We start from the raw sequence: 17,805 nt of genomic DNA, 5'->3' as shown, positions 1-17,805 counted from the left end.
GAAGATGATGGCTAAGAACTTTTACCTGGTGATTTTAATAGTATTTTAAATACTTCAGCATCAAAAATTGTAAATCTGCAGAAAAAACTTTGCATCGACGTTCTTGCTGTACTGAAAAATTTAAATTTCTAACTTAAGGACCTTTTGGTGTAACTCCATGACAATTTGTCAGCATAAAATTTCATACTGGCAAATTTTAAACAGATGCTATCATTCGGATTGTGATCGTTTGTTTCTTTTGAGCTTGTGACAACGCATGGGAATTTGATCATTTTTATTGAACATGATTCAGTTCACTCAAATTCTGAGGGAAAGTTTTAAATTGATTGACTCAAATAACGTCGGCCACAGAGTTGATGATACCCATGCGTCTTCCACCTTGGTTTCATTGACAATTGATGGATTGATATCCACATTTTAGATTGTGTTTAGAACACCTATGACACCATGGATAGTTGGAAATGTCGTAAGGAATTACGTTCAACACTACGTTTCCTGGAGGTTGCAAACTCATTTAAGGTCAGACGTGGAAACTTGGTGCTCATGATAGTAAATATAGACGTAAATATTTTCGCTGGTCTATTTACTTTCCTAAAAAACCACCAAAACACAATTCATTGACCAAACAGACTGATTCGGGTGTCTTAAAAACTTATATGACATCAATTGGATTTCTGCAGTGGATGTTACCAATGGTACGTCTACCATTGGTGAGAGCGTGCGTTGGTAGATGGGAATCGTCGCCATTTTCGGCAGTGGACCTTGCCATGATTTTATTTTAATTCATTGTTTTTTCTTGTGAGTGAATGATATGTTGTGTAGTGTATTTTTGGAATCACGGTGATACTGTCGATAATTCAAAACTGGTCTGTGCTTTAATCTCGTATTGAAAAAAATGTACTTAACGTTTAAAATCAAAATTTTCAAAACGACAAGTTTTCGTGCTTTTTTGGAACAATGCCGTGGTTGAAGCCTCCTAGTCGTACTACTTCATGGACGGATTCGTCTCTAGCGGCGCTGATGTATATTGGTTTTTAAACAAGATACTTAAAAATCTGAGCATTTCTAAAGCTCAGAAAGGTAAACTTGCAACGTGCACTACCAAAACAGGGGTCATGCATGAGCTAAAACTTTTAATAGAGGCTTTTTTTTATCATTATGCTTCCTTTACGCTTTTTTATTGTGAGGTGCACTCTGATGTTGATTTGAAAATATGAAGATTCTTAAAGCTTAAATATGCAAACTTTGCACCGCTGTATCTCCGAAACCAGACGTATACTCAAGCTAAAATTTTTACTGGAGTCTTAGGTCATCATAAGGTTTCGTTCCGGCCACATTTAAATGAATTCCCCGAGTTTCAGAAAAGGGGCCAAAAAAGGCCTTTTTTTGGAGGCTCTTTTCATCGGAAAAAAGGAAGGTTAAATTATGATACTCCACTTCGAGAAAAATACAGATTTATATTAAAAGAAGACAAATACAATTTCGTTCACTTATTCTACAATATACACGGGTAGTTGTAAATTCTCTCCATTTGTACTGAGTATTCAAATCAAATAAGTAAGGAGTTGTGACATGAGACACCATATACCTGATAAATAGCACTTTTCTATGTTATTGGTTCTTGATCAGAGCCTTTTTTACAAGTTTGTGACGTGTGACATTGAATTTTGTCTATTTTACAGCACTTAAGGGAATCAGCATTTACCACGGCAGCCTGCATCAAATGAAATATTTACTTTGTAATGAATTTGAACGGAGAAAGTTTAGAGTATCAAACTTTTGACAATCGCTTTTGCTCGTAAACTTATTATGTTCTATGTCTGAATGTTTCCTCAGAAACTGTCAGAAGAAGGTATTTCCAAAGCCTCTGCTCTTTTTGCAAAGTATAATTGTGCTACCTCCTGAAAACAATTAATACTAAACCTTGGAGGAATCTGACAAATCATAAATACGGATTCCTTACGCTGCTTGAACAAACAGCGTAAGGAACGCGTAAATACCAACTGGACTAAGCACTTCAATTTCCCTGACTTACAGGCTGATGCCTAAGAAATGCTCAGAATGATGTCGCACCACACAAATTCGATTAGTATTATTAGTATTCGACACAAAATTGCAACCAAAAGAAAAAAGACGAAGAACACATTCTCAAGAAATAAAAGGATGACGTTATTTGGCGGAATGGTACCGTCGGATAAAACTTTAATTGGCGGTACGGTACCATCAAAGAAACTGTTATGTTATTTGGTGGTACGGTACCTTCACCAAAAAATCTTCTAAGTATTGCTAAGGTGCTTTTATTGGATAACTTTTTGACCGCTGACCGGAGAATTTCCTACTGTTAAAGTGCCTTAACCGGATGACTTTTTTTAACCGCTAACCGGAAAAATTCCTACCACTAAGGTGCCTTTACCGGATGATTTTTTAACCACTAATCGGAAAATCTCCAATAGGTAGGATGCTTCCTCCGGATAAGCAAGCAAGCACCATCTATGGTGATCTATCGGTTTTATCAGGAGAAGTTATGTGAGGAAGGAAATCTTGGACGCGTAAAAATCAATAACCCACCAGTACTCGCCTCAGAGACCGGCATCGTATTTTCGGGCTCCCGCAAAAATTTTGCACAGTTTCACCGTTCAGTTGTGTTTTCGTCAAGTTGTTGACTGCGTGTAATAGCAATAAAATATTCATAAGTTTTTTAACTACGTTTGTCTACAGAAATTTTCTAAAGTGCGTGCGGACGACAGTTAGAGTGTACGTAAACACCGAAGCACTGAGTTACCGAAGTGCATTTACATTCGGCCTGAAGTACCTGGTATTGTGATATTACCTGCGGCATGTATACCTACTGTTGACTCCTTAGCGGTTGGAAATTAATTTTCTGGTTAGCGGTTAAAAAGTCATCCAGTAAAGGCACCTCAGCATTTGTAAATTTTCCGATAAGCGGTCATAAAGTTATCCGGTAAAGGTATCTTAGCGATACTTAGAAGATTTTCTAGTCAGGGTACCGTACCGCCAAAGAACGTTTAATTTGGCGGTATATACGGCCGAATAACGTTTGTTTTATTCGACGGTACCGTACCGTCGAATAACCACTTCAAATATAAAAAGAGATTCACCTCTTCTGATTACCATATGCTTCAATAAGAAGTTCGCATGTATTACTAATAGAGACTTCTTTAAAAAGTGCTTTTGTATTAAAATTTACAATTTTTTTTGTCGATAAAATGCACTCTATATGATACATAATAAAACACATTTTTCAGATCTTATCTCCGACTCATCTGACTCAAGAGACCCAGTGGTGGCATTTGAAAGGAGTTGAGAATCAAATTTGATGGGAAAATGAGGACCTGCTTGTCGTAAGCAGTCATTGGACTAGATCTCTAGACAAAATAGGAATTGGAGGACACCGTCGGGTATGTTTTCTCATCAAAATTTCACGGAGAGGGTGTTTTAACAGTAATCAAAATGAATCTGTAATAGAGAAATTGGGTTTGATAGTTTACATTCAGATCCGAAGGCTCATAATTCTCTTCTGCTTAAAAATCAAAATTTACGCAGCACGAATCTTCTTTGCAGACAAACTAGACGCCTGGGAGGTACCTACAATTTTCCTCCAAAAAATCTCGTTTTTCTCTATACGGAACTACTAAAAATGACAGGAAAAATCCGGCTCACTGAGAAAATTATTTATCACAAAAAACATCAAAATTAATTTTAAGAGGACAAACTTGACTTATGTAGACTCCATTTTTTGGCTAGCAGGGATTTTGAATTGACGATTACAGAAAACACCCTCATTTCTCACTTGAAAGGTATGTTTAAGCTTCTGATGTGTCTATCAAGTTTTTAGTGAAATTATGTCAGAGGACGCATATTTGGTGCTGAATTTTAACAACAAACCATTTTAATTCCAAGTAGAATTTATACGTACCCAACATTTGTATTTGAAACAGTTGAGGGGGACTACCATCCTCTACGTTGCCGTAAAATGCATTTGTTTTCGATCCTGAGAATTGAGTTTTGGGTGAAAACGGAAAAAATCACTAAAGAGAATTGAAACCAGTTGGTTCCCTCTCAGATTTTTAGACGGTGTCACTTAAATCGCAAAAGAGATAACAAAGTCCACTTCATGAATATTTACTCCAATATACACTCGAAAAAAGATTAGGTTCCTCTTTTCCCGAAAAATTTGAGTCCCCAGCACCCTTTTGAGATTGCCTCGAGTGAGATGGTGCTCAGTTAGACAGTATTTTGCGATTTACAATTTACATTTTTGCAATTACACTTTCTGGCTCAGGTTAGACAAAACGTATGCATTATTAGTTTCCCAATGCACAAGATTATTTTTACAGATGATGTTTCCAAATATTGTAGTTTCGGATCGCAAAATGTAGTCAAATTAGATTTTTTGCACTAAACGACAGAGTGACATCATCGAAGTTGAATTGGACTACATTTTGCAATTGAGAACTAAAATTTCTGCCTCACCTAAACCTTGTATGTGTAAAAGGAAACTAATGGTACATACGGTGTTTGTAAACTGAGCCGGAAATTGTAGTTCCAAATACCAACATGGAGCACCACTAGCGCTCTCTTGCGATTGCCTTGAGAGTGATGCCACTCAGTCGTGATTCTTGACACTCTGAGCAGCGGCAGCGGCCACGTAACGTGAAGGGTGCCCTCGGGGGATTTTCCTGAAAGGAAGAGCCCTCAGTTCTGCTTCTTGCATTCGGGGCAGCGACACTTGAGGATCCACTCGACGTCGAGGAAGATGCTATAGTACTCGCCAATGAGGTGGTCGCCGGAGGAGACGGGGTGCCAGAAGCTGGTGCCCTCGAGGGAAGCGTTGAAGGAATGCCGTTCGAAGCAGAAGAACTCCACCTTAATGGTCGTGCTCAGCTCGGGTGCGCAGCACTTGGCCGGGCACTGCCCGCAGACCCGTGGCCGGAACTTCTTCCGGCTCCGACACCGCCCGAACGTCAGCCACACTGGCCCCGGCAGCTTCCCCGTTGCTCGGCACTCATGTCCTTTCTGATACAAAATCAACCAAGAATATTATGGTACGCTTTTGCAACCACGTAATAAGCATACATAGACCAATAATTAGTTTATTAAACGAGTAGACCTAATCCAAGCAAGGTTTTCACATTATGGACAGTCGGACGCCAACTAAACGCACCATTCGGTCTCTTGCAAAATTTTACAAAGGAATTAATGGACTGAATTCTGAAATGAGGAACTGCAAGCACTGCAAATTTACTGAAAATTTTAAATTCCTACGTTTTAAATAAAATAACTGGAATGAATCTATGGCCAAAGTACGAAGCCAAGTAGTTTTCTCGCAATCATAGATGTACCGGGATCATTTTGCTAGGGGGAGCCTGGTCCCCCCACCTCACCAACAGGGGGTCTGGGGGGTATGGGATACTCCCAGCTAAGAGAAGGGTCCGGAGGAAATTTTTTTGAAATTTTAACTCTATTGGAGCGCATCTCGAGGCGTCCGTGGCGCTACTCTACCTTCAATTTTGGCACAAAAATTACCCAGTTTTATGAATTTTAAGGTTAATAAACTTTCAAATTGTTTCATTGCGTTAATTTTGTCACATTTAACCACTCTTTTGTGTGGAAATTGAAAAAAAAAATGTTTTAAAAATGCCAGACTCTTTGTTTTTTTATTGGAAAAGTCCATGAAAAGTAAAATATAATATAGTAACAAAGCCGTAACTATGAATGATTATGCATTTTTCAAGTTTTGTTGCACCATCCAGAATTTCTTGGAGGGGCAGATGATACAATTTTCAACAAGCGGGCCCCGGTCTCGGTTTGCGAGACCCTTAGAATCGCTAGAAACTTTTAAACTTAATTTGAAATGAAGCTTCTTTGATATTAAATTAAATGATATCCTATTTTAATTCCTGGATGAATTTACATACATTTCTGCGCTACATCAGTTGAACTCAACAATCCACTATAAAATAAAATCTTACTCCCAATTTTGAAACGAATATATCCACAACTTTCGTTCATTTTTTGATGGTAAGTATGTTTACTGTGGGAAAAGTGGCAAAATGAAACTGGCTTAAGTATGATGAATTGTTATAGTGCAAAATGATGATTGCGTAATGTTAAAAAATCGTACTTCCCGTTTTGAAACGGATAATCTCCGCAACTTCCGTTGACTGGGGTTTTTCGATTGTATGTTCGTTATGTGGAAAAATGACAAAACATAAGTGGCATCAGTTTGATGAATTGTCAGTGCAAAATGATGATTGCGTTATAATAGTTACAAAGTGATTGGCACGGCATGATGTAAGGTTCAATTTTACGATAAGAAATATGAAAGTAAATTAATATCAATCATGGGGAAATTGTAATTTATTAATCAAAGTTTCTTAACTTTGAAGTGAGACACTCGTGCTCTTAGATCATGTCTATCAATAGCATTAGGATCAGGCATCAGTTCATCCGTTATTTCTTTCTAGCCAGGATTGCAAGCACAGGTTATAAAAAGGGCCAGGCGACCCTCCTCACGAACGTATGCAAAGCAATCTTCAGTGTATTCGTAAAGGTACCTATAGGTAAAAGGGGGGGGGGGGATCCAGAACCTTCTAAGGCAAACTATCATCAGGCATCCGTTGCAAATGCCGATACCAGACAAGCTATTTCGTAAAAATGTCATGCACTTTGTTGTCTTCGAAGCCCATAATTTCACGTTCCCTTTCATTCCGAACGTGATCCTTCCTCAAAACTCTGACTGATCTACGCGAGTAGTCCATTAGGGTGCGTCAAAAAAAATGAAAGTCTGAAATGTTCCGCTCCCCAGGCGGCAATCGATGACGTTTGGTAAAAAAACATGTTTGCCAAAATTTGGGCCAATTTCAACCATTTTAAATGGTGCCAAAGGTCAATTTTGTGATGAAATTATGATATTTTGGTTTAGACCTCGATTTCGTACAAAAAACTCGATTTTACGCTGAAATCGTGCGTTTACGAGAAAAATGCCAAAGAACTCGACTTGTAGAGGATGAAATTTTACACTAGGGAGACGTCTTTGTAACCGATAAAGATCAAATTGAACTAGAAAAACTCAACTCGATATTTATTTTTTCGGTCCTCAGAATTTCCGAGGTCTTACAAAGTAGAGGTTTAAAAGACTCATTTTTCACGAAAATAAGTCGAAAGAGGGTATAAATGAACTGTAGGCAAGTGTTGAGGATGCAAATGTCATCAGAACTTCCTCAGTTTCAAAAAAAGTTCCAACTATTTTGCACAATCCTCCAAAAAGTGTACGGCTCGAGAAGCAGGATCGTATTATAATAGTAAGGGAAAAGTGCGGTTTGACCGGGAAAAATTGCGTAACAAACTTTCCCTATGTAATCGTCATCAGTAGGTCCCCCTGAACAACTTCCTAAAAGTTAAAAAAGGCCCGACCCCGGAATACCCCTCAAAAAAGTTAAAATTGAAAATGACGGCCGTAATAAGAGGGTTCGGGAAATCGGTATTTTAAAATGCTCATTCTGTCTCATCATGTGAGGTATCATTTCCTATGTAATTTTGGTCGTAAATTTCATGAATGAATTCCGCAAGGCCCCTTCTGAGCATACGTTTCTCTCGGTAGTCGTATGTTTCCTTTAATTTCCTTTATTAAATACATTTATAACATCAAATTTAAGTTTCTTTGCCATATATGTAAATACATGAAAATAAAGACACTTCACTTTCCTTGTTCCTTCGGTGAATATTTAAAAAAATGCGACCTCCTGCCTTTCACATTTGGCCGCCATCTTTGATTTGGAGCGCCCCCTTTGGCCGGAGGGCCTTGTGGAATTCATTTATGAAATTTACGACCAAAATTACATAGGAAATGATACCTCACATGATGAGACAGAATGAGCGTTTTAAAATACCGATTTCTCGAACCCTCTTCTTACGGCCGTCATTTTCAATTTTAACTTTTTTGAGGGGTATTCCGGGGTCGGGCCATTTTTAACTTTTAGGAAGTTGTTCAGGGGGACCTACTGATGACGATTACATAGGGAAAGTTTGTTACGCAATTTTTCCCGGTCAAACCGCACTTTTCCCTTACTATTTTAGTACGATCCTGCTTCTCGAGCCGTACACTTTTTGGAGGATTGTGCAAAATAGTTGGAACTTTTTTTGAAACTGCACGGAAAAAAAAGACCTGTCATTTTAACAGTCGCATTGAATGTTAAATTTGTTTGACGTTTCTCTGTTCTTTTAGTTGTCGTGACTGATAGTTTAACATTTTAAGTATGTTGAAACAAAAGTGTGCAACTCTGTTAGCTCAACATCTTATTGATGCTTTTGAAATAACATTCTGTATGTTATTCCATCATCACACGACTGCTGAGTTAACGTCAGGCGCAGTCATTAAATCAACAGTTCCTGAAGCTTTTGGAATGACTGTCATTGACTTTTGATTTTACAGTCCACACGTTATTTTGACATTCGTTTGGATTTTAAATTTACACTCGTGCAGGTGTTGGTCTAATGTTTTGAAGGTCGTTAAATTTGCAGAAATAATCTGCTAAAGCAACAGCGAGGGTGTCGAAATAGCAGCCTCTCATTTAACAGCGAGTTGACAGTAAAATGCTGTCCGTTGCACGGAGCATTCCATCCCGGCCAGTCCCGCGCGATCGGCGCAGCGCGCATGCGCAGTTGTATACAGTTGTCGATCGCCCCGCTGCGAGCGGTGACGCAGAAAACCTCTCCTACCCTACCCGCCACACTGCCCACCCTCCTTCTCGAGGGTTGCGCGCCGTCCTGACAAAGGGCCCGGTCAGGGAAATTCTCAGAACTCCAACCGCCCGGGCCTGGCGTTCGGTTGTTTCTTCCTTCGGCGTTGTTCCCGCATTCCAGTCTGTTCGCTGAGGCCGCCATGTCATTGTTTAAAGGGATTTCGTTTGTTCAACAGTCAGTGGTTTTGAGTCAGAGAAGTCTTGCGCTTGCGTTTCGAAATCGTGCTCAAATTGTGTTTGCGAGTGAATTTTGGCGAAGAAAGTGATTAGTTTTGATACTCAGTGCGCGATCTGCAAAATTAGTAGCTCCATAGGAAAGTAACTCTTACGATATAAGCAAATTTGGGCACACTGTAATCAGTTGCGGGCAGACGCCATTTTTTGAGGCATCATCATGAATCCGTTCAATTCGAAATTTCTGCTGCCGTATATTTGTGCTTTTTGGTTTCAACTTCACCATTGACATTACACGCACTCTCAACTCAATTAGGTTTGCGTCCAGTGCATCAAATGATTATTTTTAGCGTGCCTTACATATTTATATGCAGGCACTCTTTTGATTTCGTTTCCTGTAGATTATACCATTAGCCCTGTCCTCTCTACTTTCCGACCCAATTCCATTGTGTGATTTTTTCCTTTTCTTTCGTTCAAAGAAATTTAGGCTGTTTTGAAATGAAATGAAGTGATAATTTAGCAAATCTTAATCTTGGTAGAATTTTTTGAAACCTTTTATAATACATTTTCGGTGTTTTCAACTCATAAGCACGATCTGCTGTTTGGTTCTTACGTTGTTTTTTATTGATGATGCCAACGTGACATTGTCTTAATGGCGTAAAGTGTTTCAATGTGTAATACAGTGTCTGTGCGGTATCTGACCAGGCTGCGAGTGAAAAGTTCGGTTATTTGAAAAAAAGAAAATAACGGATGGAGAGGAAGGGTTTAAAATGTGCCTCACATAATTTGTTGACGACCCCAAGGCCATGATCAATTCTGCCCCACCGAGAACTGCAAAGATGTATACTTTGTGTAGTGTTTCTGTGCATTTAAACTGTTAAAATTTTTGTGAAATTAACTCATTGTGAAACTGATTTAGTCTGTAAATGTTACTTTGACCGGAATATTATCTACGGTTTTTGTATCATTTACTTGAAACCAGTTAAGCAGTTATCAGCTATTTACATAAGCATGTAAGTATGACCATAATTTTTTACAGTTGCGTGGCATTGTATCTGCTCCATTAACAGCAGTGTGAATGAAAATTCAAGAGCGATTTAGCTTTTACATGAGCAGCAGCGCTGCTACATCGACAGCAGCGTGGATTTAAATTCAAAAACGAACTGGCTGTCATGAGAACAGCGACGCTGCTATTTCGACAGCAGCGGCCGCTGTTAAATCGAAGGCAGCGTGAACGTCAATCTGATGGGGAACCGGCGTTTACGCCAGCAGCTGCGCTGCCAGTGTAACAGACTATTCGATGAAGGTTGAGCAGATTTTGCTGTCGTTGTTACATTCATTTACTGTCATTGTGACAGCAAAGCGCCTGTTGTAATAACAGACAAAGGTAATGTTATTTTAACAACCAGGATGCTGTGCCGTTTTTTAACAGCCAAGGGCTGTTCCTTCAGCAGTCACGACGATTAAAATGGCAGGACTTTTTTTTCCGTGTGAGGAAGTTCTGATGACATTTGCATCCTCAACACTTGCCTACAGTTCATTTATACCCTCTTTCGACTTATTTTCGTGAAAAATGAGTCTTTTAAACCTCTACTTTGTAAGACCTCGGAAATTCTGAGGACCGAAAAAATAAATATCGAGTTGAGTTTTTCTAGTTCAATTTGATTTTTATCGGTTACAAAGACGTCTCCCTAGTGTAAAATTTCATCCTCTACAAGTCGAGTTCTTTGGCATTTTTCTCGTAAACGCACGATTTCAGCGTAAAATCGAGTTTTTTGTACGAAATCGAGGTCTAAACCAAAATATCATAATTTCATCACAAAATTGACCTTTGGCACCATTTAAAATGGTTGAAATTGGCCCAAATTTTGGCAAACATGTTTTTTTACCAAACGTCATCGATTGCCGCCTGGGGAGCGGAACATTTCAGACTTTCATTTTTTTTGACGCACCCTAGTAGTCCATATTGCTCACCTTAACAAAGGGCCAATCCTTCAACTGCCATACCTCGCTACCATGGGTATGCTTTTGATGATGGAGTTATACATTTTCTTTTTGTAAACTTTGGATATCGTCTGGTTCCAAAGAATACCATGTATCATTTTAATGGCTTTCCTCCTCTACAGATTACGATTTTGATTGTGTGGTCCATTTTGCCATTTGATGTTAAGCATACACCTAGGTACTTGTTCTGTTCACAACCCTTTATCTCCTGGCCATCCTCCGACTCTATGCTTTGATGATCGCCTCTAACACGCCTCGAAAACTAAGTGCAGCTCTTTTCTTACTGTCATACTTTTCTCGATAAGCTGAGTAAAACAAAACAGATGGTCAATCGTCGATCGATGCTTTCTAAACCCCACCTGCTCCTCTGTTTCATTAGGCTTCCATTCTGATTCGATCTCCGCTTTCAAAATTTTCCCGTAGATCTTACCAAACGTTCCTGTCACCGACAAATCTCTATAGTTTTTGAAATCTTCCTTCCGGCCCTTTTTATGAGTAGCTGTGATCCAAGACTCTTTCCAATCTTTCGGAACCTTACCCCCTTTGATGCACTTCTCCATCAGGTCCCTGATATAGATTGAACTTTACACGTAATATTCTAGAGACCCGTAGAATAATAAAGGGAGTCTTTGAGAAATTAGGAACGTTGATTAGTGTTCCAAAGATAAGATAAAAATTGACAAGAAGTCTGCAAGGTCGCACACGGAGATACGCGGTTTCGAACTTTGGCCATTAAAATAGACGAAGATGCAGGTACATGAAAGATTTCTCATCCACATAAATAAAGTGGTGCTTGAATTATCAGAAACTGGTCCTACTTTTGAGTTTTTCTTCCAAAATGAAAGATTTTGATGCCACAATCATAATACTATAATGCAAAATTAGTTACTTATTGTGAATGGGTTCCAGAACGTTGGTCCTGGCTCAAAGTTTACGCTCTTACAGGGACGAAAAATGTAAATGAACAAAATGTGAAAAGTAAGTTTCAATACATAAATATGATACACTGAAACTTCCTGGTTTACTTTCACCAGTAGGTACGTAATGGTAATACCTCTTTTTTCTTTGAGGGGTGTCAGTAGGTTGTTGATTTTAGGTAAGAGTTAAGGAACATTACGATGGTGAATCTTCTGAAATGCGTATCTCGGTTTGCGATTATCCAAACCTCTGGTTTACATTAATTTCTACATGAAGAAGTACAGAACGGCCTCGTTTTAAAATGTCAGTGATTATTTTTACCCTTTTTGAAGAAAATTCTGTAAGTAAGAAACTCCAAGCAATGATGTTAGTTCGGTCGCCTTTTAAAAAATAAAATGGTGACGGAAATTTCAAATTGCCGCAACTGAGATATGCATTCTTGAAGTTTCACTGTCGATCTGTCATTTTGATATTCAAATTGGAAATTGACGACCAAGTGACACTTTTAAAAATACTGGCTATTAAAATATTGGTAATGAGGTAATGTGCAAGCAAAGAAATAGGGCTGAATCTGATTTCAAAGAAATATCCCCAAAATAATCACATGTTTTCATTCCATGTGCTCCAAAAATTTGAGCAGTAGAATATACCATTTTCACTGAATTCTAAACGACTCAAACAAGCATTCAGGAAGCCAAAAACACGCAAATGTATCACCACGTGTTTGGTCCTTCCAAACTCCGCCACAGCCGTCACAGATTCGCAATATTATACCACCTGACACCCTCCCCCCCTTAAGCCCTCTCATAAGTATTTGCCCCGACCCCATTCGGCGGTTACGACACGTGAATAATTAATTTCATTTCCTTATCCTCTATTTGTTGCTCCGTTTCTGTTCCGGGAACTCATTCCTCACTGGTGCACGCCCCTTGTATCGTCTGCTAAATTTCTGACTCGGCAAGCGCCCAAAACCCTTTACATCGCGAAGCAGGGTTGCCGCGAGCGTGTTAAAGCACGGTGTTACACCAGATGCCGCGTGAAATTATTTCCGGGGAATTGGCAACGCTGCCGGAAACTTAAATAAGCCGAGTAAAAAGTTTTGACGTGAAGAAAATGTCTTGAGTCCGTATGTGGTGAGCGAGTGACACGTAGTATTTTCGTGGCGGGTTTTTGGCTCATTGTTCTTTCATGCGTTTGGCCTGGTGTGTGTGGAACGAAGCCCTAAGAGTGGGATCAAAACGCCCGTCATGCGTTGTTTTGCTCGGTACGCGTGATAAAAGGGAGAATTGCTATTCTTCAGAATAGCTCAGTGGATCTTCATTTTCATTATAACTAATCCATTCGAAAATTGAATGGAGAGAAACTGACTATATTGATAGTCAAATCAAATGTCTGTGGTTCTAACCTCTTTTGGACGACAGAAAGTCTGAATTGAGGGGAAAAAAAACTTGTTCCAGGTAGTTGTTTAATCAATTTAATCGTTTATTTAATGCTAAAATATGGGTAAAAAGCCAAAAATGGCCATTTTCGAGATTTCTTCAAATTCAATTTTGCTTTGCGGTCGGAGCGAAAAAAAGAAATACCAGGATGATCTTTTAATTCATTGGCGTATTTCATACTACAAAAACACTTGATAAAGTTGCAGCCTGATAGAAACTTACGCCCTGGCCAAAGAGCCTAGCCTGATTAGCATTGCGTCAGCCGTATCGTGTCATTTACAATACTGGTATTTGGTAACTAACTAAACTGCAGCTTCATTGGAAAAAATTCAAGTAGACAGTATGGTTAACTAGGGGGCTACGCCCTCTGGCCGCTACGCGGCCCAACCCCAGGGGGGCGCTTCGCGTTCTCTTAGGCCCGCGTTGACAAAAGAACGACCAAAAAGATATAAAGATTTTCATAACCGGCTCTTATCTTTTCAATATTTCTCCGGCCGGGAGAAATTGGACCGATAAGAATCAAAAAAGATAACCGCCATTTATTTCCAACTTCAGGCCAAGACTGAAACGAAACGGAATGAAGGGAACGGAGCGTTTCGTTACTTTTGGATAGTCTGTAGTAACGAAGCACAATTTATTCACTTACACCCTACTAACAGACCAAGATTCACAATTTCCCGCTTTGTTCAATTTTCCGCAAAATTTGAAATTATTCCCGCCAATGAAATATAGCGGGAATTTCATCAAATTTTGCCCCCTTTCTAAGCTCCCAGGTATACCCAATTATAGAAAAATCTGGGTTACATTTCCAAAATATAATTACAGCGGGCTCATTTAGGGGCTATCACCTGTCGATAACCGCAAAAATCATCGAAATCAGCCCAGTAGAATGCTCAAACGAACTATGACAAAATATAAAAAATGACATTGTTTAAATGGAAGAATTCGCAACTTTACCACGTAATATAAAAAAAACCTGGGCCATATTTTCAAAATCTAAACAAAGCGGGCTCATCTAGAGACTGTTGCCTAAATCAGCCGAGTAGATCGCTGCAACTAAACGTTACCAGATACGCAAATTTCGGAGTTCTCAGATATATGTATATGTGTGTGTGGGAGGGTGTGTGTGTGAGGGTGTAAGGATGAGGGTATGAGGGTGAGGGTGTGACGGTGAGGGTGTGTGTAAGTGTGTGATAATACTCAAACACTGGTTTTTTAGTAGTTAAAACAAGTTTTTTTGTAAGGCGTTGATGAAATCTTGGTACGGTAGCCTAATATATTCCGGTACTGACTTTCGCAGCTTTAACAGGGTGGAAGTAATTGCTGATTACCCTGATGTGATGGTGAGTCCTGGACTTGACAGGAGGCAACGGTGCGACACACGGCCGGAGTTGGCAAAGCCGAGTTTCATTTTTGAGAACACACTGTGGATTGAGGTTGGATACCCGGTGCGAGTATCCAAGACCGCACTCGATTGAACACGAGCTCCATTGAGAGAAGTTTGGCAGGCACTCTGGCGGTCTCTGAGCTGAAAAACACAATCAGATATTCAAGTTTGAGTTATCAGATATTTCTTCTGAATATCATGGTAGTGAAATGTGACCATACTCAAAATCATAGACATGTCATTAGTACGTGAACCGAGTTGAGAGGAAATGAAGTAACATATTCCAAATTGAAAAGATATCACTGATTTATACTACACAGCGAGGATCCCAGATATGAATAGTTCAAGAGTTTAGAAGATTAACGACGTCAAAAATCTATTGAAATGCCTTACAAAATGGGAGAAATCAACTACAAATTCGTGGTTTTTCATTTTTGTGACGAATATTTTGATTTTTTGTACAAATTTATGACTGCGATCAACAGTAAATAGACTTTTTCGACAAGGAAAAAATGTTTTTCTGTAGCACCTTGATCGGCGAGGAACATTTGCTACTTTTTTATTGAGCTGCGGTAAGATGCCAATCTCTGCAGTGCTAAGACGTGGAAAGAGAGATTTGATGTTTTATCTCTCCGTATGAGTAAATAAAAAAAGACAAAGGTCAGCCTCAGTGGTGTAGTGGTCAAGGCAGTTCGCTGCCAACACTGAGGTCCCGGGTTCAACCCCCGGAGATGACTGATATTTGAGGACACTCAAATATCAGTCATCGTGACTGTGGATGACTATGCCACTCCAATACCCTGACCCTTCGAGGTTACAGGGTGCGGGAGGGACATAGTCACCCAGTAAGTAATCCGTCTGCACTGTTAGACTGGGTTGTGAAAAATCGGTAATCACTCGTAGTGTGCGCGACTGCCAGCGCTACCTATCAGTGTAGATTGCAACAACACAGTCCAACTCGGTGGAGGCATGGCCGTGCTCCGAAAGTCCGTGCTCTGCAGCGTCTGCCACAGTCTTTGATAAGACCTTCCGTTGGCTATCAGACGGCCGCTGAGCCTTGCGGGAATATAGATGATACTCAATGTGTCAATAGTACGAAGATATGTTAAGGAGTTCGGTCCAACTTCGGGGTGCACGACGGCAGTTGCCAGTTGCCTTGGCCCCTTGAGGGCGCCTCGCCGGCCAGCCCGGCCTTACTTACTTAAAAAAGACAAACTGATTTCAAACCCCGTGTCTACATATTTTACAATGGACTGATGGCCAATTTTTAGTCTTGTCTTGACTTTTTTTTAAAACTAAAGACTATTTTTTATGAAGAATGAAATTTATCCTCATACCGTCAGCAGCCTGACCACGGACTTTTCACATCAATTGACCTCGATGAAATGAAACTCAGTTCCATAGGGAAGCACCCAATAACGAGCTTGTTCCTTCGCTATCAATGGATCAGCCAAAGTCTGTGGCCGGGCTGCAGAAGAGAGAAAAATTAAGAATAATAAATTCTACAAAATTAAAGAGTACGATTTCATAGAGGGATGCAAAAAAGGATACCTTTATGACTGTCACACATCCATTCCCTGCAGCATTGACCAGGGACATCAACTAATCTTGGATGCAAGCAGTTGCTCAGAGGAAGAATATTCTCTTGCGGACAAAGAGAGGCACAAGCGTAGGTCCCATTCTGTGACAAAAAAAAAAACGATTTGAATGATAAAAATGTTAAAAACATACTTTATAACTCTAAAATTGTTTACGGTTCGTTTTTAAGTCCATCATTTACACTTTAAATATCTCATTACATGAGATTTTAACTAATGGCGTTTGAGGGTATTACAATGTCTGCCAGTAACACTAAGCATTCGAAATTGAAAATCATGCCTTGAGTTACGTTTTTCCCTGTACACGGAATAAATAGCCCTTGAAGTAAAGGGACCCAAAAAAACCGAAACAAACTGACTGACAATCAGTGTTCTTGTCGGCTGGATTATGAGCTTTGATTATACTCCTTCTTCCTCAGAATGATCAAATGAGAAAATAAAAAAAATAAAATAAAAACATTAAAAGATAAATACATTAATAAATAAACAAGCAAGTCCGACACAACAAAGTTGAAGAGAGCACCAACATCGAGGTCAAAATTAGCCGAGAGTACATCGATTTTGAAACTGAGCAGAATAAGGATACACATCTCCATTGTATCATTGGATAAATTCGAAGGGGCTAACATAGAATTTTAGACAACTTTTGCCCTCTTGGATTTTTGAATGTTGAACATTTGAATGAAAATTCCAGGTTCCCGCCAAAAAATACCGCCAATTACCGCCTGAAACCGAATTGCACAAAAAACGATCGAGCAGGAGCCGAGATAGAATTTTAGGCCATGTCCGCTTTCTTGAATTTTGAAATTTTGAAAATTTGACTGGAAATCCGAAACTTCCATCAAAAGATACGACCTAATACGGATTTGCACAAAAATTAAAGTATATTATCTATGTCTAATTATTGATGTTTCAGACGGATTGATTGATGCACTATAAATGTTACCATTCAATTGTCGTAATTTAGATAGAAGGAAAACAGTAGAACAAAATGACATCGTAAACCATCAATATAGAACCCCAAAAAGTCTCGCTAAACATAGAAATTTAGAATTTAGAGTTTAGAAACATAGAAAACTAGGAAATATCCTATTTTGAAAGTTGCACTTTGCGATCATCAAAATCTGCGCTTTTGGTGGGAGTTGGGTTAGCGTGGTTACACAACTGAACTAACTTCGTAGTGAGGCTTGAAGTGTCGTGCATAATTGAAGGCGTGCTACTGATGGAAAATGTGTGATATAGAGCAGCATGTCAATAGTTGCTTTTTGCTTCAATATTTCAAAGAAACGGATGCTGATATCTACATTTAATATCTTGACTCTTCAACATTAACTTCCACGTTAACGAAAATGCAAGCATTTAAAAATTTAACTTTCGATACCTAACATCCTTTTGAAGCGAGAATATTTTAATTTCCTAACGAGAATATGTTTACTCTCATTTAACGAGAGATGCTGCAAAATATAACTCGTTTATATTTCTATCGAAATACAATAAGTCTCTGATACATGGCAATTTTT

The 17,805-nt window shown here is 39.2% G+C and overlaps 1 protein-coding gene across 3 annotated transcripts in view; it reads right to left on the bottom strand.

The window, feature by feature from the left end:
- Window positions 1–1,437: 1,437 nt before the first annotated feature.
- Ccn (cellular communication network factor protein Ccn) overlaps window positions 1,438–17,805 on the bottom strand; it is a 470,858-nt gene continuing 454,490 nt past the window's right edge. For all 3 annotated transcript variants that reach the window (XM_072299014.1, XM_072299015.1, XM_072299016.1), the window contains 3 exons: window positions 16,239–16,368; window positions 14,632–14,828; window positions 1,438–5,037 (listed from right to left, as the gene is read on the bottom strand). In XM_072299014.1, coding sequence (XP_072155115.1) covers window positions 4,717–5,037; window positions 14,632–14,828; window positions 16,239–16,368 — 648 coding nt within the window. In that variant the 3' untranslated portion in view covers window positions 1,438–4,716. The remainder of the gene's footprint in view (window positions 5,038–14,631; window positions 14,829–16,238; window positions 16,369–17,805) is intronic.

This window comes from Bemisia tabaci, chromosome 3 (assembly GCF_918797505.1).
Source record: "Bemisia tabaci chromosome 3, PGI_BMITA_v3".
Classification (NCBI taxonomy): Eukaryota; Metazoa; Arthropoda; class Insecta; order Hemiptera; family Aleyrodidae; genus Bemisia; species Bemisia tabaci.
Note: the sequence above shows the minus strand (reverse complement) of the source record. Positions and strands in the feature narration are given on the sequence as shown.